General features: G+C 40.6%; 1 protein-coding gene across 24 annotated transcripts in view; it reads right to left on the bottom strand.

The window, feature by feature from the left end:
- Positions 1 to 22,430, bottom strand: part of ADGRL2 (adhesion G protein-coupled receptor L2) — a 401,353-nt gene that overhangs the window by 69,917 nt on the left and 309,006 nt on the right. For all 24 annotated transcript variants that reach the window (XM_054073438.1, XM_054073439.1, XM_054073437.1 and 21 more), the window contains one exon: positions 3,582 to 3,795. In XM_054073438.1, the coding sequence (XP_053929413.1) occupies positions 3,582 to 3,795 (214 nt within the window). The remainder of the gene's footprint in view (positions 1 to 3,581; positions 3,796 to 22,430) is intronic.

The raw sequence follows: 22,430 nt of genomic DNA, 5'->3' as shown, positions 1-22,430 counted from the left end.
TATGCTTTTGTCTTCAAAATACATTTTACATATGTATTTAGAAGTACTTTTAAATATCTGTTAATATTTTAAGCTAATAAATGAGAAATCCAAATGCTATGTGCTATCTATGTAACCCTTAGCGCCTGTCCTAACAAAAACCTAAGGACCATCCACCTGTGGCTGCAGGCAGCAGCGTGAGGCTTTGAAGTTGACACCGGAGGCAGAAATTGCCCATAAATACACAGGCAGTTGGAATATAACTCACCCAATACACCTGCAATCCGCTTACAGGGGAAGTGGACTTAAAACTAGGTCAAAAGTAAATTTTATCACGTTAATTTTCAAATCTCTGCCATGTCCATAAAGAGCAGTACTAGTTAACCTTATCAACTTCAAAGTCTCCTGGTTACAGTCACACAAACACACTTCATGAGCCACTAGAGCAATTTCCTCAGGCTGCTCTGCATCTTCTGCTTCCCTGTTCCTTTAATTTCTTTTTAAATGAAGAGAAAAGAGAGGAGATTTGTCCCTGCTGAAGGACAGCGGAGCACCGAGGAGTTTGACTATTTTAAGACCTAACTGCTTGAATCGCGTGTCATCTGCCACTCACTTACACTACTCCCTCACCAAATATTCCTGAAATAAGCTCATTTCTATACTCAACTTCAGCCCATGGTAGGATCTCTCAAACTTGACTGTGTGCAAACACCGGGGTTAATTATCAGAGAAGTGTGAAAGGGGAGAAGGATTTTCTAAAGGTCCACGTCTCTTTCTTCAAAGCTTTAATTTTAACTGTGCCAGTCTGAAGTTTACATGGAATCTAAATACATCTGAAAGACTTTATTCTAGAATAATTGGGATGTAATTTCAACTGGGGACTAAAAATTTAATAACTACTTTACAAAGGTAAAAGGAAAGCAACGAAGTCATTAGTGTTCTGGTCAGGCTTCCCAGGAAAGCATTAAGTTTAAAATCTTTTCAGAACTGCAGAAAAGAAAGAAAAGAAAGGGAGAAAAGATGAAGTAGCAGCTTGTTCTGAGAAAGAGGAGCTGATGCATCAGTGGACTCTGGTGAAGTTTGTGGGTGAGTATCTCCAATTCTCTGGAAGGGGAGCAGGGCACGTAATGACATGGCTTTGTGTTAAACTGGAAAGCTCAGCTTATTTTTCAGTTGTCGGATTTCACAGTATCAATCTTATTAAGCAAGTGTTTTCACCTAACTGCAGCAAACATAGTGCCTGAGCAAAAGCTGTGGAGTAATGTTGCAAATGAACGATGAGTATTTAATAATTGTCATGGAACTACATTTAATAGCAGATCTCAACTGAATCGAGTGTTCAAACAGACTGGGTTTTTTTTTTTCCCAGTCATCTTAGATAAAATAGAATCTGATACTCTTTTAGGTGTGGTTTTTCTACACAACTGCTGCCATCCAAATACAGCTGATGTGATACTTACAGATATCAGGTCAAGGACATGCACCGAGTACAAACAATTTGGCTTAGACAACAAAAAATTATGATCACCAATGCAGTTATAAATAAATGAGATATGAGAACTTTTAGTATTTCATAAGAAATTTGCAACATTCTTCTATGCCTTCAATATAGTGCAAATGGAATAATCCTGAGAAAAGATTAAAGCAGGCAAAAGAAAAAGCTTTTCTATTTAATGACAGGATCTGAGAAAGAAAACTATGAAAGCAAACTTCCAAATCACTATAAATGCCAGATAAAAATAGAAAGCAAAGTGTCAAATGATCTTTGCCATTTGTTCAGACAAAAGAAAAAAAGAACAAAAATGAAGAACGCTTTCTGAGCACAGATATTCTGAAGCAATGTCATACATGTGATCACAACTCCTTTTTAATCTGCTGAAAGAAGGGTAAGAGTGGAAGATTGGGGAAGTTCAAAAATACTCTCTGCTATCATAAACTTACAGTTGATTAATTGAAAGGGGAGGATTAAAAATTTCAGCTTACCAGTAACAGTTTGATGTCACTTTAAGCAAGATTGTGCCTCTATATCTGTCTCTGACTACCTTAATCTGTATATTTGCAGTGAACATAAGGAGGACTTTGATCAAAACACAACATGCATTTTACACAACAAGGAAGTCTACAGAGAGGCAGTACATTTACAAAAGCAATTGAAGGTGGTTTCAAAGGGAGTTGGCAGATTAGAGGATGATGACACTGCTGCTGCAGTCTCAATGGAAATCTGGCTTGATCTAATTAACAACAAGGAACTAGAACCACAAAAAGATAATTCAAACATGAGTTGAAGAAGTTATATTTCCTTTGCACTAATATAGTGATGCAGGCTTTCCCTTACTGATGACAAACAAGTCAAAGTTTGAACGCAGAACAAGAATAAAAGGCCTGATGTGGTTGGATGGGGCGTTGGGCAGCCTGATTTAGTGGGATGCCCCTGCCCATGGCAGGGGGGCTGGAACTAGATGATATTTAAGGTCCCTTCCAACCCTTACTATACTATGATATCCTTAATTTATGTCCATCATTTAAAATTGAAGGCTGAGATCTTGTCCAAATATTTGACTACAAAAGTAGAGAACATCCATGTATTCACAAGAAAATTATACAAAATGTTATGAGGCACACTCCTGACAGCTGGAATGCACTGGGAAATCAAAATGGAAGAATATTTTGAAGACAAGAGTCTATGTTACTGAGTGCTACCACGTTTAAAGAGAGTACAGTAAATGGAGTGCAGCATTCAGGACCACTTACATGTTTCATTTGACACATCTACGTGTACGCACCATAAAGCTCCCAGATCGTTCCCATCCCTGTTTTGTTCAGATTCCTCAGCATAGGAAAAATACACTGGAAGGAAAACTTCCCACCAATCCTGACTTATTCAAGCGTGGAATTTAAGCCAGTAATGATGCCTGTGACCGAGTTGTGCTGACATTTCCTCATCAGTACGAGGTGACTGCTGCCTGTACGTGGCCTACAGCACAGGGCTTCACGTGAATCTTTGTTCTGATGCACCTGGAGTACTAAAAACACTTCTATTGCCTTTTCTGGCTGATTGTCTTCTCTGAATGACAACCGCTCTCACTAACAGATCATGTAATTCAGGTTTACACACGCTTCTGTACACACACGTACAATGACATGGCGTCATCCTGGCATCTTCCATTGGATGCATTTCCCAGGTGGGAACTAGAGCAATGATTTACTACATTCATAGAAATATAAAACTTCTCCAGGAATCATAGAAGAAGTTACTGAAAAATGCAGGAGCCATTTGGCCATATTTTGAGTGCTGTTTGACTGCCTACATAAAAGACAAGGCAACAGGAAAGCTCCTAATAAATAAATTGTCCCATTCTCCTTGCAGTTATTGTTCTTCTTTTTAACTCTTTCTCACAGAATTAAAAAAAAAAAATAAAAAAACACCTCTCTAATTGCAACTGGCATTTTTTATTTCACTCTACTATATCTAGATAGAAATAATACTACCTCAACAGCAAACTGGCAACTACAACTCAGCGTTTCCTACAGTATATACCTCCTACTTCATTAATTCAGGCAATTTTCCTCTTCAGTCCTCAAAATGATAGATATATTTTTACCTTTGTGTCATAATTTTGTAGGCATCTGGAAGGAAGCATTCTGTGTTCTCCATCTGGAAAGGGTCAGCATCACAAATCTTGTCATCTGTCCGTCCATAGTTAGCACTTTCTATCATAATAACATCGCTTCCTGGACACCGGAGGTCAATGGAGTAGCCTTCACAGGAGAGCTCCCTCCTTACCAAACCGAATGGTAGCGCTGCTCGGCTGAAACCTAGAAAAAAGAAGTAAAAATGGGATTAAGGCTAAAGGATACATATTGCATTGGACTATACTTTTTTTCTGTCACATAGGCACCAACGCTCATCACTGTGCTAAAGGAGTGCACTTTCGAACAGTTTGACCTGGTACCATATTAAGTGAAGCATCTTTCATGAAACTGTCACATCCCGACGCCACTGATGCTGTGTCCTTGATCTGATACAGGAGGAAATTGGGCTTCTTCTAACCCTTGCCAGGGCAGATAGTGATGCCTGTCTGCACAGCTACATTGCATATTCCCACTCCCACCTCCTTCCGCTCTGCTGCTTTCTCCTCTCTTTGGGCGCAGACAGGCTGCGTTGGAAACTGGGAAGCAGCTCAGCAGGATTTGCAAATGTGGAAATGACATGTAAAAATAAATAAATAATTAAAACCCCAAATTCACAGTTCCAACTTCGTTGGTCTTTCTTAATTTGTATCTTCCTTTCTCCAGGAAGAGCTGGTTTCCTTTGCTTAGCTATTCTGCATCCCCAGCATGGGCATGTTTATGTCACCAGATTTAACACAGATGCTGATACTTTACTTAGTTGAACCGCAGTGCTCCTTACTGTGCCTTTTACATACATGAAACAACAGATAGAGATGATTTTGAACAAATATATAAATGATCAGTATCACAAACTGCAGATATGTACTGCATAAAATCTCCCCATCCCTACCAAAAATATGTGTTTCATGGAATTCTTTTTTAACATGTTTTTCTGCAATTCTGAGAATTCCTAAAAATAGAAAACTTCTCTAATGAAGTGGCATGAAATACTTAGGAGCAAAACAATGGGTCAGATATTCATGCAAATGTTTAGCCTTTTACAAACATTTATTTATGCAAAAAATATATTGCATCAGAAACCACATTTGCTTGTGCATGGATACAGTTGGATTATTATTAAAAAGAATATTCCTGCTTCTTAGTAAACATGCGGAAAACAAGCTAGGTAAAGCAGTACTGTTAAATACCCACTTCTTTAAGAAACTAAATCCCTTCTAACGTTTCAGCAGAATTACAGATATTTCCTACTTTTAAAAGTCATCCTAATACAGCAGCACCAGGTTGTTACTATTTCAGTGCAGGCTGCTGGAGACACTTTGTGACGACAAAGAGAAACAGCTAGTGAGTACGGGAAGCTGGAGCTCTACGGCGTTTTTTAAGGCAAAAATAATAAACTTTTTCTTAAAAAGGAAGCTGTGTTAAAAGAGACAAGGAAACAAGGATCTGAAAAAAATCAAGAACAACTTGAGATAGCCCCTCGACAGTAAGGGGTTTCGATTTTCACAGGAACCAGAGGCTGTCACTTTTTCTGCTGAATTAATGCTCTGTGGATTAAAACTCCTACTGTATGAAGATTACTATCTGTTAGGACTGCAGAAAAGAGCTGTTGATAATGATCCTGCCAGTGCCAGGATGCGGGTCCCTGGCAGGCAGCACCACCTGCCTTTCCTCTACCTGCATGTCCCTACCTTCCCCTTTGTACCCGCACCAGCTTTTGTCCAACTGGTGTAGCAAACTCCTGCAAGGGGTTGGTGTGGCTTTAACCTCCCTCTGCTGAAGAACGCCTGTGGTGTCGGAGGACCCGCTCCTTGGCTGGGTGGAATTCACCCTGGCGCAAGGCAAAGAGAAAGGGCAGAGTGCAGCAACCAGGTCTGCCTTTACATTATATGGAACCATATCCTCCATGAAACCGTTACTCTGACAATACGGGTCAGTATTCGCTAATAAGCAAAGAAGCCATATTGCAGCGGAAAGCACCACAGTTCCATCTCCAGCTCACTCCTGGCTGTTGGTTTGTGCCTACCACGCGCAATAACAAACACTATTATTAGAGGCTTGCTGAAGTACCATGAGCTAAAAGCTGGAAAGAACTAAACCACGAATCCATCACATTAACACCCTACATGTTCCTCCCATGCAGCAAATTAATACAACGAAGACAGAAGCTGCTCATGGCTCAGTGAGGGCGTGAAATGGGCACAGAGAGGGGTATACACAAAACCCCCACCACACGCGCATACAGCAGCTCCTTTGATTAATTACCATCACGACAGCAGCCGTGGGACTGAATATAATGCTGCTAGTGAGTGCCAGCCCCACCATCCCACCGCTCTTGGCCATACAAAGCTCATCTTCCCTGCGCCTTCCCTCCCTGCCTGCCTGCCTCCCACGGGAGCCCCACGTGGATGCACAGCCCCACTTTTGGGGGTTCCATCAGCAAGAAGAGCAGCTCTGGCTGTCCAAATAGGATCTGGGGGGGACGGGCAGAGTGGGAAGGCGCAGGGGTGCTCAGGGCATGGCCTCTGCAAAGCAGCACATCAGATGGACTGGATGGCTACAGAGCCCAGACTGACAAACCCACACCGAGTTACCCGTGACAAGCACTGAACCCTTACAAGTCACCCTCCATTCCTGCTAGGAAATACTCTGCATCCAACCACAAGATCTCCACAGTTTGTTACAGAGATCAGCTCTCTGCAAATCTTATTTCACCATCTATGGCAACTGCTATAAGTACCATGAATGTGTTTTATCCTGCAATTTTTCCCCCTGCAGGCATCCACGAGAACTTCTGTATTAGGACAAACATTAAAAAATACTAGAGCAGCGTTAGATAACTTCACAGGCAGCAGAGGACACACCTGAGATTGTAATGCAGGTGTAATATTGCAAAAGCAGCAAGCAATAAAGCAAAACAATGCAGCTTCTGTTAGGTGAGGAGCCTGCTCTAAGGAATTTCCACAGTGCAGAAAGAATTTTAAGTAAATAAAAAAAATAAATTTAAATTCCACTAACAAAGCTGCTGTGATCTTTATTCTGAAGCTTTATTTGTAATCTTTTCCGATCAACAAAGAAAAAAATAAGCATATCAACAAGCGAAGTGTAATTCAATCCATCTTGCAACCCTGACAATCGAAGAAAGAACTAGTGGGAGGCCTTGTGAGCGAAAAATCAATATTGCAGCTTTGTGCCGTGCAAATGTGAATACTGCCAAATAGCAGTGCTTAGGGTAAAATGAACTGTTTTGCTCCATTTTCTCCTCTCTGAACAAGTGATTTTGAAACGACAGCTTTTTTTTTTTTTTTTTTTAGCTATAAAATGTCAAGCAATAACTCCCTGTGCTTTAGGCAAGTGATTGGAATAAATACCTCTTGGCAACAGGTGCAATGACTTGGGACTGAAATTCATTTACATTCAGGAGATAATTCCCGATAAACAGATGCACTGCCACAGGATGGAAGTTTGAACGACCAGCATCTGAATGCTCCTGCCTGGTTCTGCATCACTCCAGAGCTTTTTAGACATAAGTATGTGGCTCTGTCAATAATTACTGTTGTCACTGGTAACTTTGTAGCTCCGATGTGATTCCTCATGGATATTTTCAACCCTGTATTTTCTAACCAACCTGTGTTCAACCTGCCTTACTGTACCTTGCACAAACCTATTTTACTTGGCTGTCCTCCTGCAGTCGAAATCAACATTCCTCAGTCTTCCTGCTAATTGCTTCAAGGCAAACTGCGCCATGGATGCCATCGCTCCGGCTGTCTGCCGCCCAAGAATGCCAAGTGCTTCCCAACTGCAAAGACCTTTCTGGTGCCGGGGCTGGGATTTCCAGCACAACCTAAACATTAACTCAAGTAAGCATCTATTACCAAATGCAGCACCTGCTGTCTCTGAATCATTCACGTTTGTACATAGTAATCAGTGGTATATGGGTTGAGTGTTTTTTAGAACAGAAGATTAATACCTAATGAGAAAAAGAGCTTGATTTCTGTCCTACTGACCATTTTGATTATAAGAAAAGCTTCCTGGCAAACATATGCTTCCTGCACATTTTATCTGCTCACAAATTAGTTCTGACTGCAGGTTTTTAACTGAAGGAACGAAATAAACTGCTTTTGTGAAATCACATTTCTAAGATAAAAAGGTAAGAGGATATTTTCATGGGTAACACACATTCTTCAATGCTCTGTTCATCGATCCACACAGCAAAACACACTGAGAAAAAAAATCTAAATGAAACTTCACAAACAAAAATCTTTCCTCTTATCCTTCAGTCTATAAAAGAATCAAGTCCTATGAAAGAAATGTAACTCCAAACTGTGTTTCAGAAGTATGTTAAATTCATATTTGGCTAAAAATTGTTTCATAAAAGTTTACAATGCCTTATTTACGGTCTTGGTTGCTTCATAAGAAATTATTTGTCTTTAGAAATACAACCTAAATTTGTCCAAGTGCAATAAAAAGTTAATAATTCACAGCATTGTGCCCACTAGCACACCATCTTTCTGAGCTGTCAATAATAAGAGAGTGCGCTAAAGTTTGGGAGATAAAAGCAAAAAAAGGCTCCACCGCATTTGAATGTTCACCCCATACAGAGGGAAAACAGTGGAATGTAAACAGGCTAACATCAGTACTCCTCAACATCAGACGCAAGGAACCTTTGATTAAAACTTAAAGCACAGAGAAAGTCAACATGTAAATATAAAATTATTTCAAAGAATGCAGATACTGGAAGAACTGAGAATCCAAAACAAATCTTTGCAGAAATAAATATATAAGTCTCTGCGAGCAAGGAAATACTGCTTCTTGTGTTATTTGGCTCTAACAGAAAGGTCTTTTGAAAAGAGCACATCTTTTCAAACAGAATGTTTATAGTTGTCTCTTTCACAATCTCTTTTATTTTACCAAATCATGCAACATGACGATTCAAGTTCTACACAAGACGAAGTGATGCATCTTGGGCAGCATTTCAATAATGTATGTTCAACAAATGCAAAGCTCCACTAGAATTGAGCTGAGAATCTTCTCCCTCTCCCAGGGAAGTGCGTACGTGCACACGCAGAGAGCGCACAGAGACAGCTGAACATACTTCGCCATCTGAAAAATCATGCAAATGCTCAACATGGGCTCCGCAAAGCTTTTATAATTCCACAGAAAAGCCTCAGCATCCCGCAGTTTCTGAAGAATCCCACGAACTCTGTCAGGGGAGACTTTTCTCCCCATCTCCCAGCACCACATACATTTCACAGAGACAAGCATGTTATTTTGTTAAACAGCTTTTAAATTATCCAATCCCGGTCAAAATATCACTACCAACTACTACACAGATAGAGGCAATTTAAATGACAACTGTGCTTTCTACTGCTATCTTTGAAGCAAAAAAGTCATTCTGGCAAGCATGTCTATTAAAAGATTACATTGGCACAGTATGAGCTTCTGATACCGCACAGAGGTCTGGAGTTCACGGCACTCAGCTCTTCTTTCAGGGGAGACCCAGCAGCCAGCACACGGCCAGCCCTCACCACAGCCCGGCAGACAAAACCCCACTGTTCACGCAGGGTAAAATTAGCCAAGAAGCAATTATTTAAAAAATATTCTCCTACAGCTGTGTATTCTTTGTCATTGTAGTATATACTCATCATTTCAGAAGCTGGAAGGAGAGGACATCTAAAGACATTGGGTTATTTAATGAAGGAAATAGTGTTTTCTTTTAAGAGACATCTTTGTCTTTTTTTTTTTTTGTAACTCATTCATACAACAGGATTAACTGAAAAACAAGCTACGTGCAAGTATGTTCATTATTTGAACTTTAACAAAGAGGCCCGAAGTTCCTAAGAACAGGCTTGACCATTAAAACGTGCACATAAATTACACCGTTGAAATGCAACTTTTTCATTGAATAAATTCGCTGTTAGAGGTGATTTTTTTTAACACCGGTTTCTAAACTTCAGTTCCTCAGACACGACGTTTCATATTTTAATTACTTGGCTAAAATCTGGAAGCCAGTCTCTTACAAAACAGAAACATGAACTGCTATACAAAAAAGGCTTTTAGCAATATTAAGAAACTAATGATATCTATCAATAATTTTTACGTTTTATTAGAATGGAATTTAGTCTTAAAAATTCCAGAATTTCAAAAACCTTTGCCAAATTTTAGCATTCTTCAAGTGTCAGTATGAGCAGCAGCATTACAACAGTAAGTAATTTTCTATAATTATATACTTAATATTCGGTGTACATAAACATAAAGAACAGTATAGCTGCTTAATGAAATTCAGGATAGAAGCCAGAGTTACGCCCTCTGACTCACACCAGGACGGATCCTGCCTTCCAGGTTCACTGAAACTTATTATAATTTTCTTTTTATGTTTTCCAGTCTCCATGCAATTCTCAAAAATATCCCTGTGAGGCTCTCTTCAGCAAAAAGAAAAGAAAGTCAGGGTTTATCTGCTTTCCACACCTTGTTGAATGACTCAGCTAAACCTAAAGCGAGCAGCAGCATCTCAGCGTTTTCAAGTCGCAGTGTCGGTCCCCCCTGTGTACGGCTGGCAAAAACCTCCTTTCAATTCTCCTAACCAGCTCTCAGTCCTCGTGCGGAAGGGCAAGAACACGTCTCTGCAAGGTGGCAGAATTAAGAGATTTTCTGGGTTGCGTTTTTGTTGGGATTTGTGTTTTAGTGTTTTAAATAGCAGAGGAGAAAAGAGTGCTACATTACCAGACCCACAGACCAAAGTCCTTCAATCATCCGGAACAAGAAGAGCCCAGACAGCAGCCGAGCGTGCATCCCCACATCAGCCCATCATGTCTCAACCCTATTTTGAAGGAATCACCACTATGGGAAAAGAGATAGTTTGGTCTTCATGCCCATTTAATCCTTCACCTCCCTGCTGAGGCTGCCACAAGAGTGCTAATTAATGCTAAACTGTGAAAATGGGCTTCTGCACTTTGAATCCAGCCACAATGAAACTGGATAGAAACCACTAATTCCTTTAATGAAAGTCACCAAACCAGAGCCTGGTTCCCGGCAGCATTTTAGTAATGCCTGCGTATGGCAGATGGAAACCATGTGATCTAAACATGAAAGTCTAAATATCCAGTGTAAAAATATGCGTGTTGTTCAGTTCTCACTTAGAACCAAATTTTATTCTCATATGCATGCACCTTTCCCATCCCCTTCAGTGGGAGCTGCATGCATGAGAGCAAAACTTTGCCCTCTTGATCTAAAATTATCCCAGTTTGAAACAGTATTCATCTGTCAATGATATTCCTTTTCTCTTGCCAGCCAGATGTCTGTTCTCAGGCTGCAAGAATCTCCTTCCTTTTTTTTTTTTTTCCTTCACATCATACACACTTGATCCTCTGCCAGCTCACAGAAAGCACTCTCTCCTTCTCTTTTTTTGCCATTAAACACATTGAATCTTCAAAATTTCTCAAGGCAAATAAGTCCCATGGTCTCTGTAAATCCCCCTCCTGGAGGTTATCTCCAGTTAACCAACTGTGAACTCTCCGAGCACACCACCTGTCAAGGAAGGCGAAGCTTCTGAATCAGAATCAGCCTCCGAAACAGGGAGGTAAGACACACAAAGGCTGATGTGTCAGAAATGTCGTGTCAACAGGATTTCCCGTTGAATTATTTCCTCAGCACAGGATGCTGGTAGCAGAATAAAAATAAATATTCATTTATTTTCTATAAAAATGTATTTTGACAACAATTTCTATTTGCAGTTATGCCAAACATTTTGGATTGGAAACCATGCGTTGAGGTGGGGCCAAGGTCTGATTTCCATCAGCAGCATTCATAGTGAACGGCTGACAGAAGAAATATGCTTTTGTTCTCATCTTTAAGAAACCCAAAGCCTTTTCGCCTCAGAGGTTGATAGAAACCACACGGAGATATACCATTTCCTTGGAAATACATGCATTGCTGAAAGTTAAATCACTCCAGCAGGTAACAAGTTGGTTGCCAATAACTACCCTTGGTGTGCTGAGTATGTCGCCTTCTTAAACGGGTTAGACCTAACCCGTTTAAGAAAGCAAAACATTTAATCTCACTAAAATGTAGAAACTGAACCCTGATAATTCTGGCTCATTTTAAAGAAAATGTTATTCTACAAGTGCCAGAATTTAAAATAGCAAATATGGGCCTAGAACTAAAAAATTATCACATATTTAATTAAAAATATTGTATGACTGCTACCACATGGTGATATTTGAGATCACAGTGGCAAAATTACAAAGGGGACATTTTCTTGTTTACAAACAGAACTATATACGCATTAGAAATGGAACCAAGCAACAATGTAAGAGTTCATATACTCCCTTGTTTCAATAAAATGATGGGGTGGAGTCAATTGATGCAGTATAATTTACAGTGAAAAAATGACTGGTTAATTTTAATGACAACAACCGACTTAAAGAGTGCTTAGAAGTCTGCAAATAGCACAGCAAACCCCCTCTGCATTCAGTATAGCTTCCAAAATGTTTCTAAGGACTCAGGAGTAGATAGAAGCACCGTACAGGCTCGAGATCCCACAAACGAAACGGCTAAATGAAAACACACAGTCATACCTTTCGAAAACAAGGAGGACAACGTGACAAATGTACTTCAAGGTAAACATACCGTCACTTCAAATATCCCCACAAATAGATATGAGACAGGAGTACGAAGCAATCTTGGAAAACGCCTGTTAGAAGGAAAGGCCTTCTTCCTGACTTTGCCTTCTATGAAGTATTTGTGGGTTTCTAGAAGACTGCTATAGAGACGAGAAGGATCTTCCATACATAGTTTTTACAAGAAACTTAATGTTCCGACACATTCCAGGAATCATGGAATAATCCTACAGAGATACCTGAGAGTATCCTCTGAATACTAAACTGCATGAAGAAAATTATGGAATGGTTTATAAATAAATAGGTAATTTAAAAAGGTCTAAGAAATATACGCAGTTCTCCCATGTTCCCTGGGAAGCCAGGAGTAAAAATGGCAACAGAGGTACCGCTGCCAGAGTTAATAAAGGAAATAAGCACTTCTGCTACCCTGTCGAACTGCTGTTAAGCACCTGTAAAGGAACTGTATATCCATATGCCTTAAAGCAAACAAAAGCCAAAGAGATCAAGTGACAGGATAGCTAAATTCTACCTGGACTCAGGGCTTCTGAATTCAGATTCTGGTTTGTAATCTCAGAATTTGCACAACCCCTCCAACTGTCACAATGCAGATGCAAGAAGGCTCTCAGCTTTTAGAGAACCAATGAGCACTCAAATGAAATAATTAAGAAATCAGGATCCCTGAAATCTGTGGGTACTAACTGTCAGAAAGTAAACAATTTCCCATAATTATGTGACAGAAGTTCCATAATTAATGTTATTTACATTATAAAGTAACAAAAGGAATGAATACACTCTTTAGCACAACACAAAAAGGAAAACTTTCCATTTGCTAATTACTTTCTACTGAAAGACTGGGCTTCCAAAGTTGTCCATTGATCTCAATACAACCAATAATAAAGGAAAGGACTAGGAAAGCTCTGCACAAGACCACCAAAAAAAAATCATTCGGTGGCTAAGTTGAAACTCAATAACCAGCAAGACATAAGTACCATACGAGTACTACAGATGTGGAAGGTAAATTAATTTACTCACTAATTAATGCATTTTACATAGTGCTTCACCACACCAAGTCAGAGTTTTCTTTTTAAAAGAACTTTTCCTCTATGTATCTAAAGCAAATATTTCAGGGGGATGCAGCTATGAAGTATAAAATATCTGATTGCTCCACTTTTTTCCACACCACCTAAAACAACACTTTCCTACCGAAAGGGCCGTGTTCTCTTGATACATTATTTAGGTGTACAAACAAGAGTATGGCTTCTGCAAATCAGAGGGGACGGCTCCTGATCTAACCGCCAGCTCGGGAGGGAGCACCAAGGCTGCCAAGGAGCTGAGGTCCCACAGGAATGCCACCTCCTCACCATCCTGGTGCAGCAATGCCAGCCTTGGCCGGCTGACTGCCAGCCTCTGCTAGCACCCACAGGTCCCTCCACTCCTCAATCCGTTGACATTGTCTTTTCTTCTACAGCGGTGAGTTTTATTAATCAAGATAATCTCCAGTGCAACCTCAGAGCATGATCAAAGCAGCTGTTATGGCAGCATAATTGAGGAGGGAGTAGTTAATCTTCTGGGGATGCCAAGGAGGAAAGGAGAAGGTTAGGGTGTCCAAAGGAGGCAGGAACGAGCAGGTGTTAGGCTAACTATTTAAAGTGGGCATCCTGACATAATAATTTATAACGGAGGCTTTAGACTCCCTGGAAGGCACCGAAGCTGGATACCCTGTCTATTCTCGGTAAGCAAGCTGCATTTCTTTTGGCACAAACAGCGATTTCACTAAGTCTGCACTACCGCAAAGCAAGCTGGATTTAATGAACCTGTTCTGTGCAACTTATACAATTCCACGGTAGAACTGCAGTGCCCTTTCCATCTCTACCACTGCTGAATCTGAAGCTCAGATCCTTCCTTGGTTTTTGCAGACAACACAGGTATGGCCCATGTTCTCTTCAAATACACAATAAAGCCAATGCTTGATCTCCAAAACCAAAAAGAACCCCATTTTTAACGACGCTGGCTTTCGCATACACAAACCTTTAGAGGGTTACAAGAGCACTTTATGAATCAAATGCAAAATACAGAAATAGCACTCTCTCCCACTGAAACGCTGTCATCTCTGAAGGATGTGTTGAGATCCAACATTATACAACTCTTCATAGTAGTAATTTTGTAATGTTATCTACTTGAAAATAATAAGAGACTTTCAGGTAAGCAGAATCTTAATTACCCCAATTAAGTTCTCATCCTGCATCACTAATGTCATTGGGTGCTTTGTCATTAACCTCAATGAGCGCAGGATAGATTCCTTAGGATTTAACCTGGACACTCAATATTCTTGTCCTAATGAAAAATGCATTAATGAGCTTCATTATCCCACTCCATTTTAAAGAAGCATCTTCAGGAGTCAGTTTCCCTCCACAGCCTAATAAAACACTGGTGCATTAGTGAGCCTGGACTCAACACTGGAGTGTTTAGGTCACTAAGTCTTTTTATTGACTCAACAAGCTGCACGCTCAGCCAAGCAAGGGAAGAGCAACACCTATTGACTCACTTCAGGAACTCCCTGCGGGAAAGATGACAAAACCTGCATACACTTTTGAAATTAAAACTGGGATGGTACAGCTGAAAGACTCTATGCAGTGAAATAAACACAATGAGAACTAGAATTCCTATCCATAATTTAAAAAAAGGCACTGATTTTCTATATAGTCTACATGGAGGGTCCTCAACCCGTTTCAACCACTACCTTTTTTCCAGTCACCTACTGGGACGCATTATGGGAACTAGTGCTCTTGTGTGACCTTCATTTTGTTTTATTGAATGCACCAGACATCTCATGCTGAATATGAAAGGAAAAATACTCAACACAGTAAAGTACTTGAAGAAAAAATGCCCTTTGGAGAACCCAATTTCAATCTTGAAATATAATGGCACAGATTTGCCAATGACATTTGAATAAAAATCTCTATTACTGTGTTCAAAATTCTATTCAGAATGACTAAATTTGGAACAGGCCCCATAGATCACGATTCAGTCAATGCTTTATAGATGTGGGAAATGAGCCAACAATGTGTGTTCACCGCCCAAAGGCCAACCGTATCCTGGGCTGCATCAAAAGCAGCGTGGCCAGCAGGGCGAGGGAGGGGATTCTCCCCCTCTATTCCATTCTCTTGAGACCTCACCTGGAGTCCTGTCTCCAGTTCTGGAATCCCCAACAGAAGAAGGAGATGGAACTGTTGGAACAGGTCCAGAGAAGGGCTACAGAGATGATCAGAAGGCTGGAGCACCTCTGCTATGAGGACAGCTTGAGACAGTTGGGGTCGCTCAGCCTTGAAAAGAGAAGGCTCCTGGGAGACCTTATAGTGGCCTTCCAGTACCCGAAGGGGGCTACAAGAAAGCTGCGGAGGGACTTTTCACAGGGCATGGAGTGATAGAACAATGGGGAATGACAGGGCGGACGATTTCAATTGGACATCAGGAAGAAATTCTTTACGATGAGGGTGGTGAGGCACTGGCCCAGGTTGCCCAGGAAAGCTGTGGCTGCTCCATCCCTGGAGGTGTTCAAGGCCAGGTTGGATGAGGCTTTGAGTGGGAGGTTTCTTTAAGGTCCCTCCAATCCAAACCATTCTATAATTCTGTGATAAATACATGTGAAGTTAGCGCAGATTAACTGTCCTTCTCATCTTCAGCCACATTTTAAGAGAGGATTTCTGTTTCAAATACCTATCAAGCTGGTAGTCGTAAAAAACCTCCCAGGTATCAAAATCCACTGTTAGTTTACGCAACAGTGGCTGATGTATTGCTAATAAAGCCTTCAAGGAAAAAATAATGCGAATTGCCCAAGCAAGGTAAACTGGCACCTTCAGATCCTATTTTATCTTTCCCATAGCTCTAAGGACAATTGAAAAGTATCACTTGTTGCAGTCCTTTGCCTTTGAAAAACTGGGTGGGGGGAGGTTGGGAGGGGTGCAAGGGGAGGTGGTGAGTGCAGATGTCTATTATCCCTGCCAGTATGCGCAGATTAACAAGTCATCACCCAACATAATATCTATTGAATTTCAGTTAACTGCTGTCTGAGCGACCTGTCTAAAATTCCAAAGGCTAAATGGGAGCCTAATTTGTAGCTGATTTAGAGCCACATCAATTCGGGATAGGTGTAGCTTGTCGGGGGTACCCAAATTTGGAAGGGTGGGGAAATCCCTCTCCCTAATTAAATCAGAGAATGAAAGTTTGAAGTGGTAAATAATAAATCACAAAGAATCCTCAATCTGGTTGTCAAGGAAACCAGTATGCCTCTGCCATAATTGCTGTGAGCCCAATCTTGCCCTTTTTGACATCGAGCCTTATCATGCATTCTGGTCAGAGACTAAGAAAGTAGCTTTTCTATTCCTCTCAGGCAACCCTGTGACTTGCAGGGAGCTCGCCTGAACAGGAACACAGCACCCTGGCACTCAGCACCATCTGCCTCCGGCTGCAGCCTGGCATTGACTGGTGAGCTCTTGGACCAGAGAGGGGCTTGATCCTGGCATTGGAAGGTCTTGGCAGATGTGTTTACTAGAAAGGCATTCCTAATTTACTGCCGCCAACACCTTGAGCTTAGATGCCCCATCCCTGGAGGTGTTCAAGAACAGGCTGGATAAGGCTTTGAGCAACCTGACCTAGTGGGAAGTGTCCCTGCCCATGGCAGGAGGGTTGGAATTGGATGATCTTTAAGGTCCCTTCCAACTCAAACCATTCTATGGAGAGTCCCAAGAATCTCTAGTTCCCCTGTGCACATCCTCCCAGAAGCAGGAATCAACCACTGGTTTTACTTGTGGACATGCAAGATGATTATGAAAAGAGATGAAGTGGGAAAGGGAAGTACAAGACAAAATAAATGCTTTCTACAGTATAACAAAACAGATTAAAAACTGACTCCACGCCAAGTCATTCAGATAGCTTACTGCATCACTGTTGTTTTCCTCTGCGATGATCATTACCTTCTATAAACATATTCAGACTTGTTTTTTCCTTCTGTTTCTGGTGTAATCATACATCACCACTGGATACACAGCAAACTCTCAGCATAAGCAAATCGCAGTACTTCAACACCAGGAAGGCCAGCAAGGGGGAAAAGCTATATTAGTGTCTCTATCTCATCCTTCAAGAAATCCTGAAGAGGTTTTAGAGGAAGTATCTTCAAAGTAAGGAAACGGGAGGAACAACGGGCAAGTACATTATGTTCCCAGCTGACTTGAAGCAAAAGAAAACCCAGAGAGACTGGGAAGGATTGTGGGAAGGAAAAAAAAATAGAATCTCCCTTTAGCAACGACGGAGAGGAAAAGCTTATCAGAAAGGTTTCTAATCTTGTTGGAAACACTGCAACCAGTTGATTGTCTCCTCGTCATTTTACCGATGGATAAATCTTATTTTAATTCCTAATCCTATGCGAAGCAACGACCACCAAAATTAATTTCTTTAATAAATTTTTATAAATTTAACATTTGCAAAATACTAACAAGACTGATAAACCTTGGTGATTTAAATCCTTTTGCTCTATGCCATTCCAATGATTTTTGTTTCTTTCAATACTTCAAGAACGCAAAGGATTCAGCTCAGGATCCAGGTTTCAGTGGGACACTCTGGATACCCACTATATAACTCCTGAACTTTATCATGACACCATATCTGGGTAAATGTCCTTTACAATTTTATTTTTAGCCATTACTCAAAGGGCTATGACATGTTAGCAGCACTTCCTTCTGCCTGTTCAGCAGAGTAGTAACTCATGTTCTTTGAGTAGTAATTCAAAAAAAAAAAAAGCTATTTATTTTGGTTTATTGACTCTAGCAACTGTCATATCTTTTTTTCCTTGACTGGTAGATAAACCAAGCATCTCAACAAAACATATGGTGCAACACAGTTTTTCCACTGTAATATTCAACTATTCCAAAACAAACAAGGGACGTTGGTAAAAATCTTTGCTCAACGTATCCGTAGACATGCAATGCATAAAAAGCAATCAATGCTTGTTCCAGAGCATAGAATCATAGTCATGGAACAGTTAGGGTTGGAAGGGACCTTAGAGATCGTCTAGTTCCAACCCCCTGCCATGGGCAGACTCAATCAAAACTAAATAAACTGTCCTCCAAATCCAACCCAAATCCTAGCCATATTCCTCTTCACAGGGAACATACTATAGGTGTTTGGTAGCTAAGAGAGTTCAGGCAAATTCATCTTTGACATTTGTTCCAAACCACTTCATAGGATCAGAACATCATGAGAATGATTCAGGCTGAAATAGACTCCTGTCTCTTCCTGTTCATTCACAGTATTCTTTAATCCAAGTACCTTTCCAGCTATAAAACCTAAATCACATATAGAAAGAATTATTCCTACATAATTTAAAAATTGCAGCCCCTGTAGTTGTCATCCCAGTTAAGAAGGTCCAATTACGGATTAATTACAGCCAATTACAACACTGTATATTAATATCTGTTTCACAGTATACGCCTCTAAAACTCAATCATTTTAAGAAAAAAAATTTTTTTAAAAAGAGAAATAAAGGATTCCATTAGAACAGATAACACAAAAGTAAATCAATGGGCCATTTGGGTACAAACACATCCATTTGCAAAATACACATGTAGCATCCACCAGAAGGAAAAAGGCCTTCAGCTGATTTACAGATAATTTACTATGGCATATTCGTACTACTATTTTATTCTTATTTGAAAAATTAGTCTGGATTCCTGAGCACAATGACAGCCACCAGTTTATTTTTAAGCCTTTTGTTAAATCTCGGTGATGTTGAACCTCTAGGGCTAAACAGTTCCATGATAATCTATTTCTGTAATCCAAGAGTTTTAGTCTTCAAGATTCAAAGAACTGTGTTCCTGCCTTTCCTAGTGACACACCGTGCTCCAGAAGGAGTCAATATTATGCAGACCCTGCTACATCATAATCTACTGGGAAAAAAATACCTCTGTCTCTTCTGTTGGTAGGAAGCCATCACAACCTGATATTTCTTATCTGAAGAAATTTCCAGGTGGTCAATTTGACTTGTCAATTCTTTAGAATTTTTTGTCCTCTACAGTTTCTATGCATCATCTTTTGTCTTCACCTTTTTGCTTAGACTCCTGCAATTTTCAACAAAAGCCTTCAAGCTTCTTTACAACGTTAATCCCTACATTTCAGTAAACCTTGCTGTTGTGCAAAGGCTTTATTGATTCTTTACGTGAAACTAACTTGCTACCTGTACCACAGAATCATAGAATGGTTTGGGTTGGAAAGCACCTTAAATCTCATCCAGTTCCAACCCCACTGCCACGGGCAAAGACACCTCCTACCAGACTAGGCTGCTCAAGGCCCATCCAACCTGGCCTTGAACACCTCCAGGGATGGGGCAGCCACAACCTCCCTGGGCAACCTGTTCCAGTGTCTCACCACCCTCATCATGAAGACTTTCTTCCTAACGTCCAATTGAAATCTTCCCTCTTGTTCTATCACTCCATGCCCTGTAAAAAGTCCCTCCACAGCTTTCTTGTAGGTTCCCTTTGGGAACTGTAAGGTCACTGTAAGGTCTCCTGGGAGCCTTCTCTTTTCAAGGCCAAACAATCCCAACTCTCTCAAGCTGTCCTCATAGCAGAGGTTCTCCAGCCCTCTGATCATCTTCATAGCCCTTCTCTGGACCTGTTCCAACAGTTCCATATCCTTCTTCTGTTGGGGATTCCAGAACTGGAGACAGGACTCCAGGTGGGGTCTCGAGAGAGCCGTATGAACTAAAATGGAGACAGTCTGTCCCATAGCGGTGGAAACGAAGGGTATCTCAGCCTTTCTGTTGGTCCTATCTGCTTCCCTTACGGCTACAAACTCACCTCGCCATGCTTCAAACTGGCCAAAAGCTTGCTGTAGGATAGCACTGTGCTGACCACTGACTGTTGCCAGATCTTGGTTCATTAGATCAGGCATGGTTCCACTGAGCACTGGAAAAGCAGATTCTGAAGTTTGGAGCTCTAATGAAATTTTACTACTTTCCTGTAAAGCATCATGCAGAAATATCCTCAACTCTCTCCTGAAGTTGTTAGAAGAAATGGTTATTAATTTTAATTGGCTTAAGATAGCTTTTAGGGAAATTATATGTTCAGGCTTCATCACCTATCTGAATAGCCTCCTTTTGCAGTTACCATTGCTGTTCATCCACGAAAAAATACAGGCAATGTGTTCTGTATTTCCTCATAGATTACCAACTATATTAAGCAAAGATGACTGGAAGCAAAACAGAAATAAAAATGAAAGGCACTTTGAAGCCAACTGGCTGTGATGCTCATTTATAGGCAACTTATCCATAGGCCTCTTTCTGGGAGAGTAGGATGAGACTCAAACCAAACTTCAGAACAGCAAACCACAGCATTCACCATTGTGAAAATGACATAAACTTCATGTTGTGGAATGAGCTGTGGGTGCAGGAGAATATTCCAGTGGCTCTTTTCTTCCTCAAACCTCCTTCTAGGTTCCTGACAGAATGAGATGCAATTCGCAATCCCCCATTCAAAACAAAATCTTGGTATCAGATTCAACATAAAAGCATTGTGGCTGCACAGGACTGGTAATTTTAACGATTACCACTGCTAACGGTTTTGAAAGATAAAACATGTCCCATTGCCATGACAATTTCACAGACTCATGAATGAGAAACCCTTTGAATTTTCCAGGTCAATTTTAGGCACCTCTTAGTCTTTGGACACTAAACCTTATAACACCCCAAGTGATGGTTTATCAGAAGAAGAAATGAGGGTTATCTCACCCAGATGTGAGAAGCTTTACAAGGACTTTCCCATCACCCTTCTTCACTTGCATCGCAAGACAGACACAGCAGCTTAATGTGTTGGAGTCTTACTCAGCAGAGCGGCTGGAAATAGGATGTCGCAGAACTTGATAGTTACACCATGAAAAAAAACCTGCCACTAGGCAGTTACGCCACAAAAAAAAAAAAAAAACAAAACCCGGCACTAATATGAAATTCCTCACAGTTTAAAGTCTAAAACAGTTCTGGAGGTCTGTTTCTTTATGAAAAGTAACCACTAAGACACGAGAAGACTCTAGCTCATGAAAGACAAGGAGCTACTGGAGAAGGTCCAGCAGAGGGCCATGAAGAAGATGAGGGCACTGGAGCATCTCTGTTATGAGGAGAGATTGAGTGAACTCATCCGGTTTAGCCTGGAGACGACTGAGAGGGGATCTTATCAATGTTTATAAAACTTCTAAAGGGTGGGCGTCAAGAGGATGGGATCAGACTCCTTTCACTGACAGGACAAGGGCTACAGGCACAAACTGGAGCTCCACCTGAACATGAGGAAAAACTTCTTTACTGTGAAGGTGACAGAGCACTGGAACAGGCTGCCCAGAGATGATGTGGAATCTCCTTCTCTGGAGACACTCAAAACATGCTTAGACATGTTCCTTTGCAACCTGCTGTAGACGAACCTGCTTTAGCAGGAGGGTTGGACTAGATGATCTCCAGAGGTCCCTTCTAACCCCAACCACTCTGGGAGTCCATGGCTTCAATTTTTTTTCCTGAAAAAAAACGCATTTTCTCTTAGGCTTTCAAACAGTTTGAACAAGTGGCCTTTGCAAGGAGTAATTTAGTAAACAAAAAAAATGTTACCTTGTGAATTAAAACTACTTTAAATAGAATCTATTGTGACCACAATTCATGTTAACATGGCAAGCTCTTAGAGAACGCCTTTTCAAGGAAAGAAATATATTCCTTGTGTGTTCAAGTGTAGAGCCATAAACCATATGAGACCCTATTTATTTCAAATTTCCCATGATGCCATTTATTCCAGCTTTTAACCTTTTATGTGACATTGAGCTATTTTACAATCATAAAATAGTAGAAAAAACGACCTGTTAATTTGAAAGGGACACATTACAACATCTCTCCCCGGCACTATAATATTTTAATTTCTTTTTTCAAGGCAAACCAGTTGGAAAGTGACCATCTGCTAGTCTTTTAGTACTATTCAAGCAAAGTAATGCACAAAATGTCCTCCTTTCCCAAGGAAGAGCAGGACCATTAACTGAAAGGAATTTAGGATACTGTCATGCGAGTTTAACAGATTGATTCACAACAAAATAAAATGTCCATTTCTTTAATTACTGTTAAATATACTGACTACAAGATGATGATACAAAACTCCTGCACATTGTGTGACGTCTAGAATAGTA

This window comes from Cuculus canorus, chromosome 8 (assembly GCF_017976375.1).
Source record: "Cuculus canorus isolate bCucCan1 chromosome 8, bCucCan1.pri, whole genome shotgun sequence".
In the NCBI taxonomy this organism is placed as follows: domain Eukaryota; kingdom Metazoa; phylum Chordata; class Aves; order Cuculiformes; family Cuculidae; genus Cuculus; species Cuculus canorus.
Note: the sequence above shows the minus strand (reverse complement) of the source record. Positions and strands in the feature narration are given on the sequence as shown.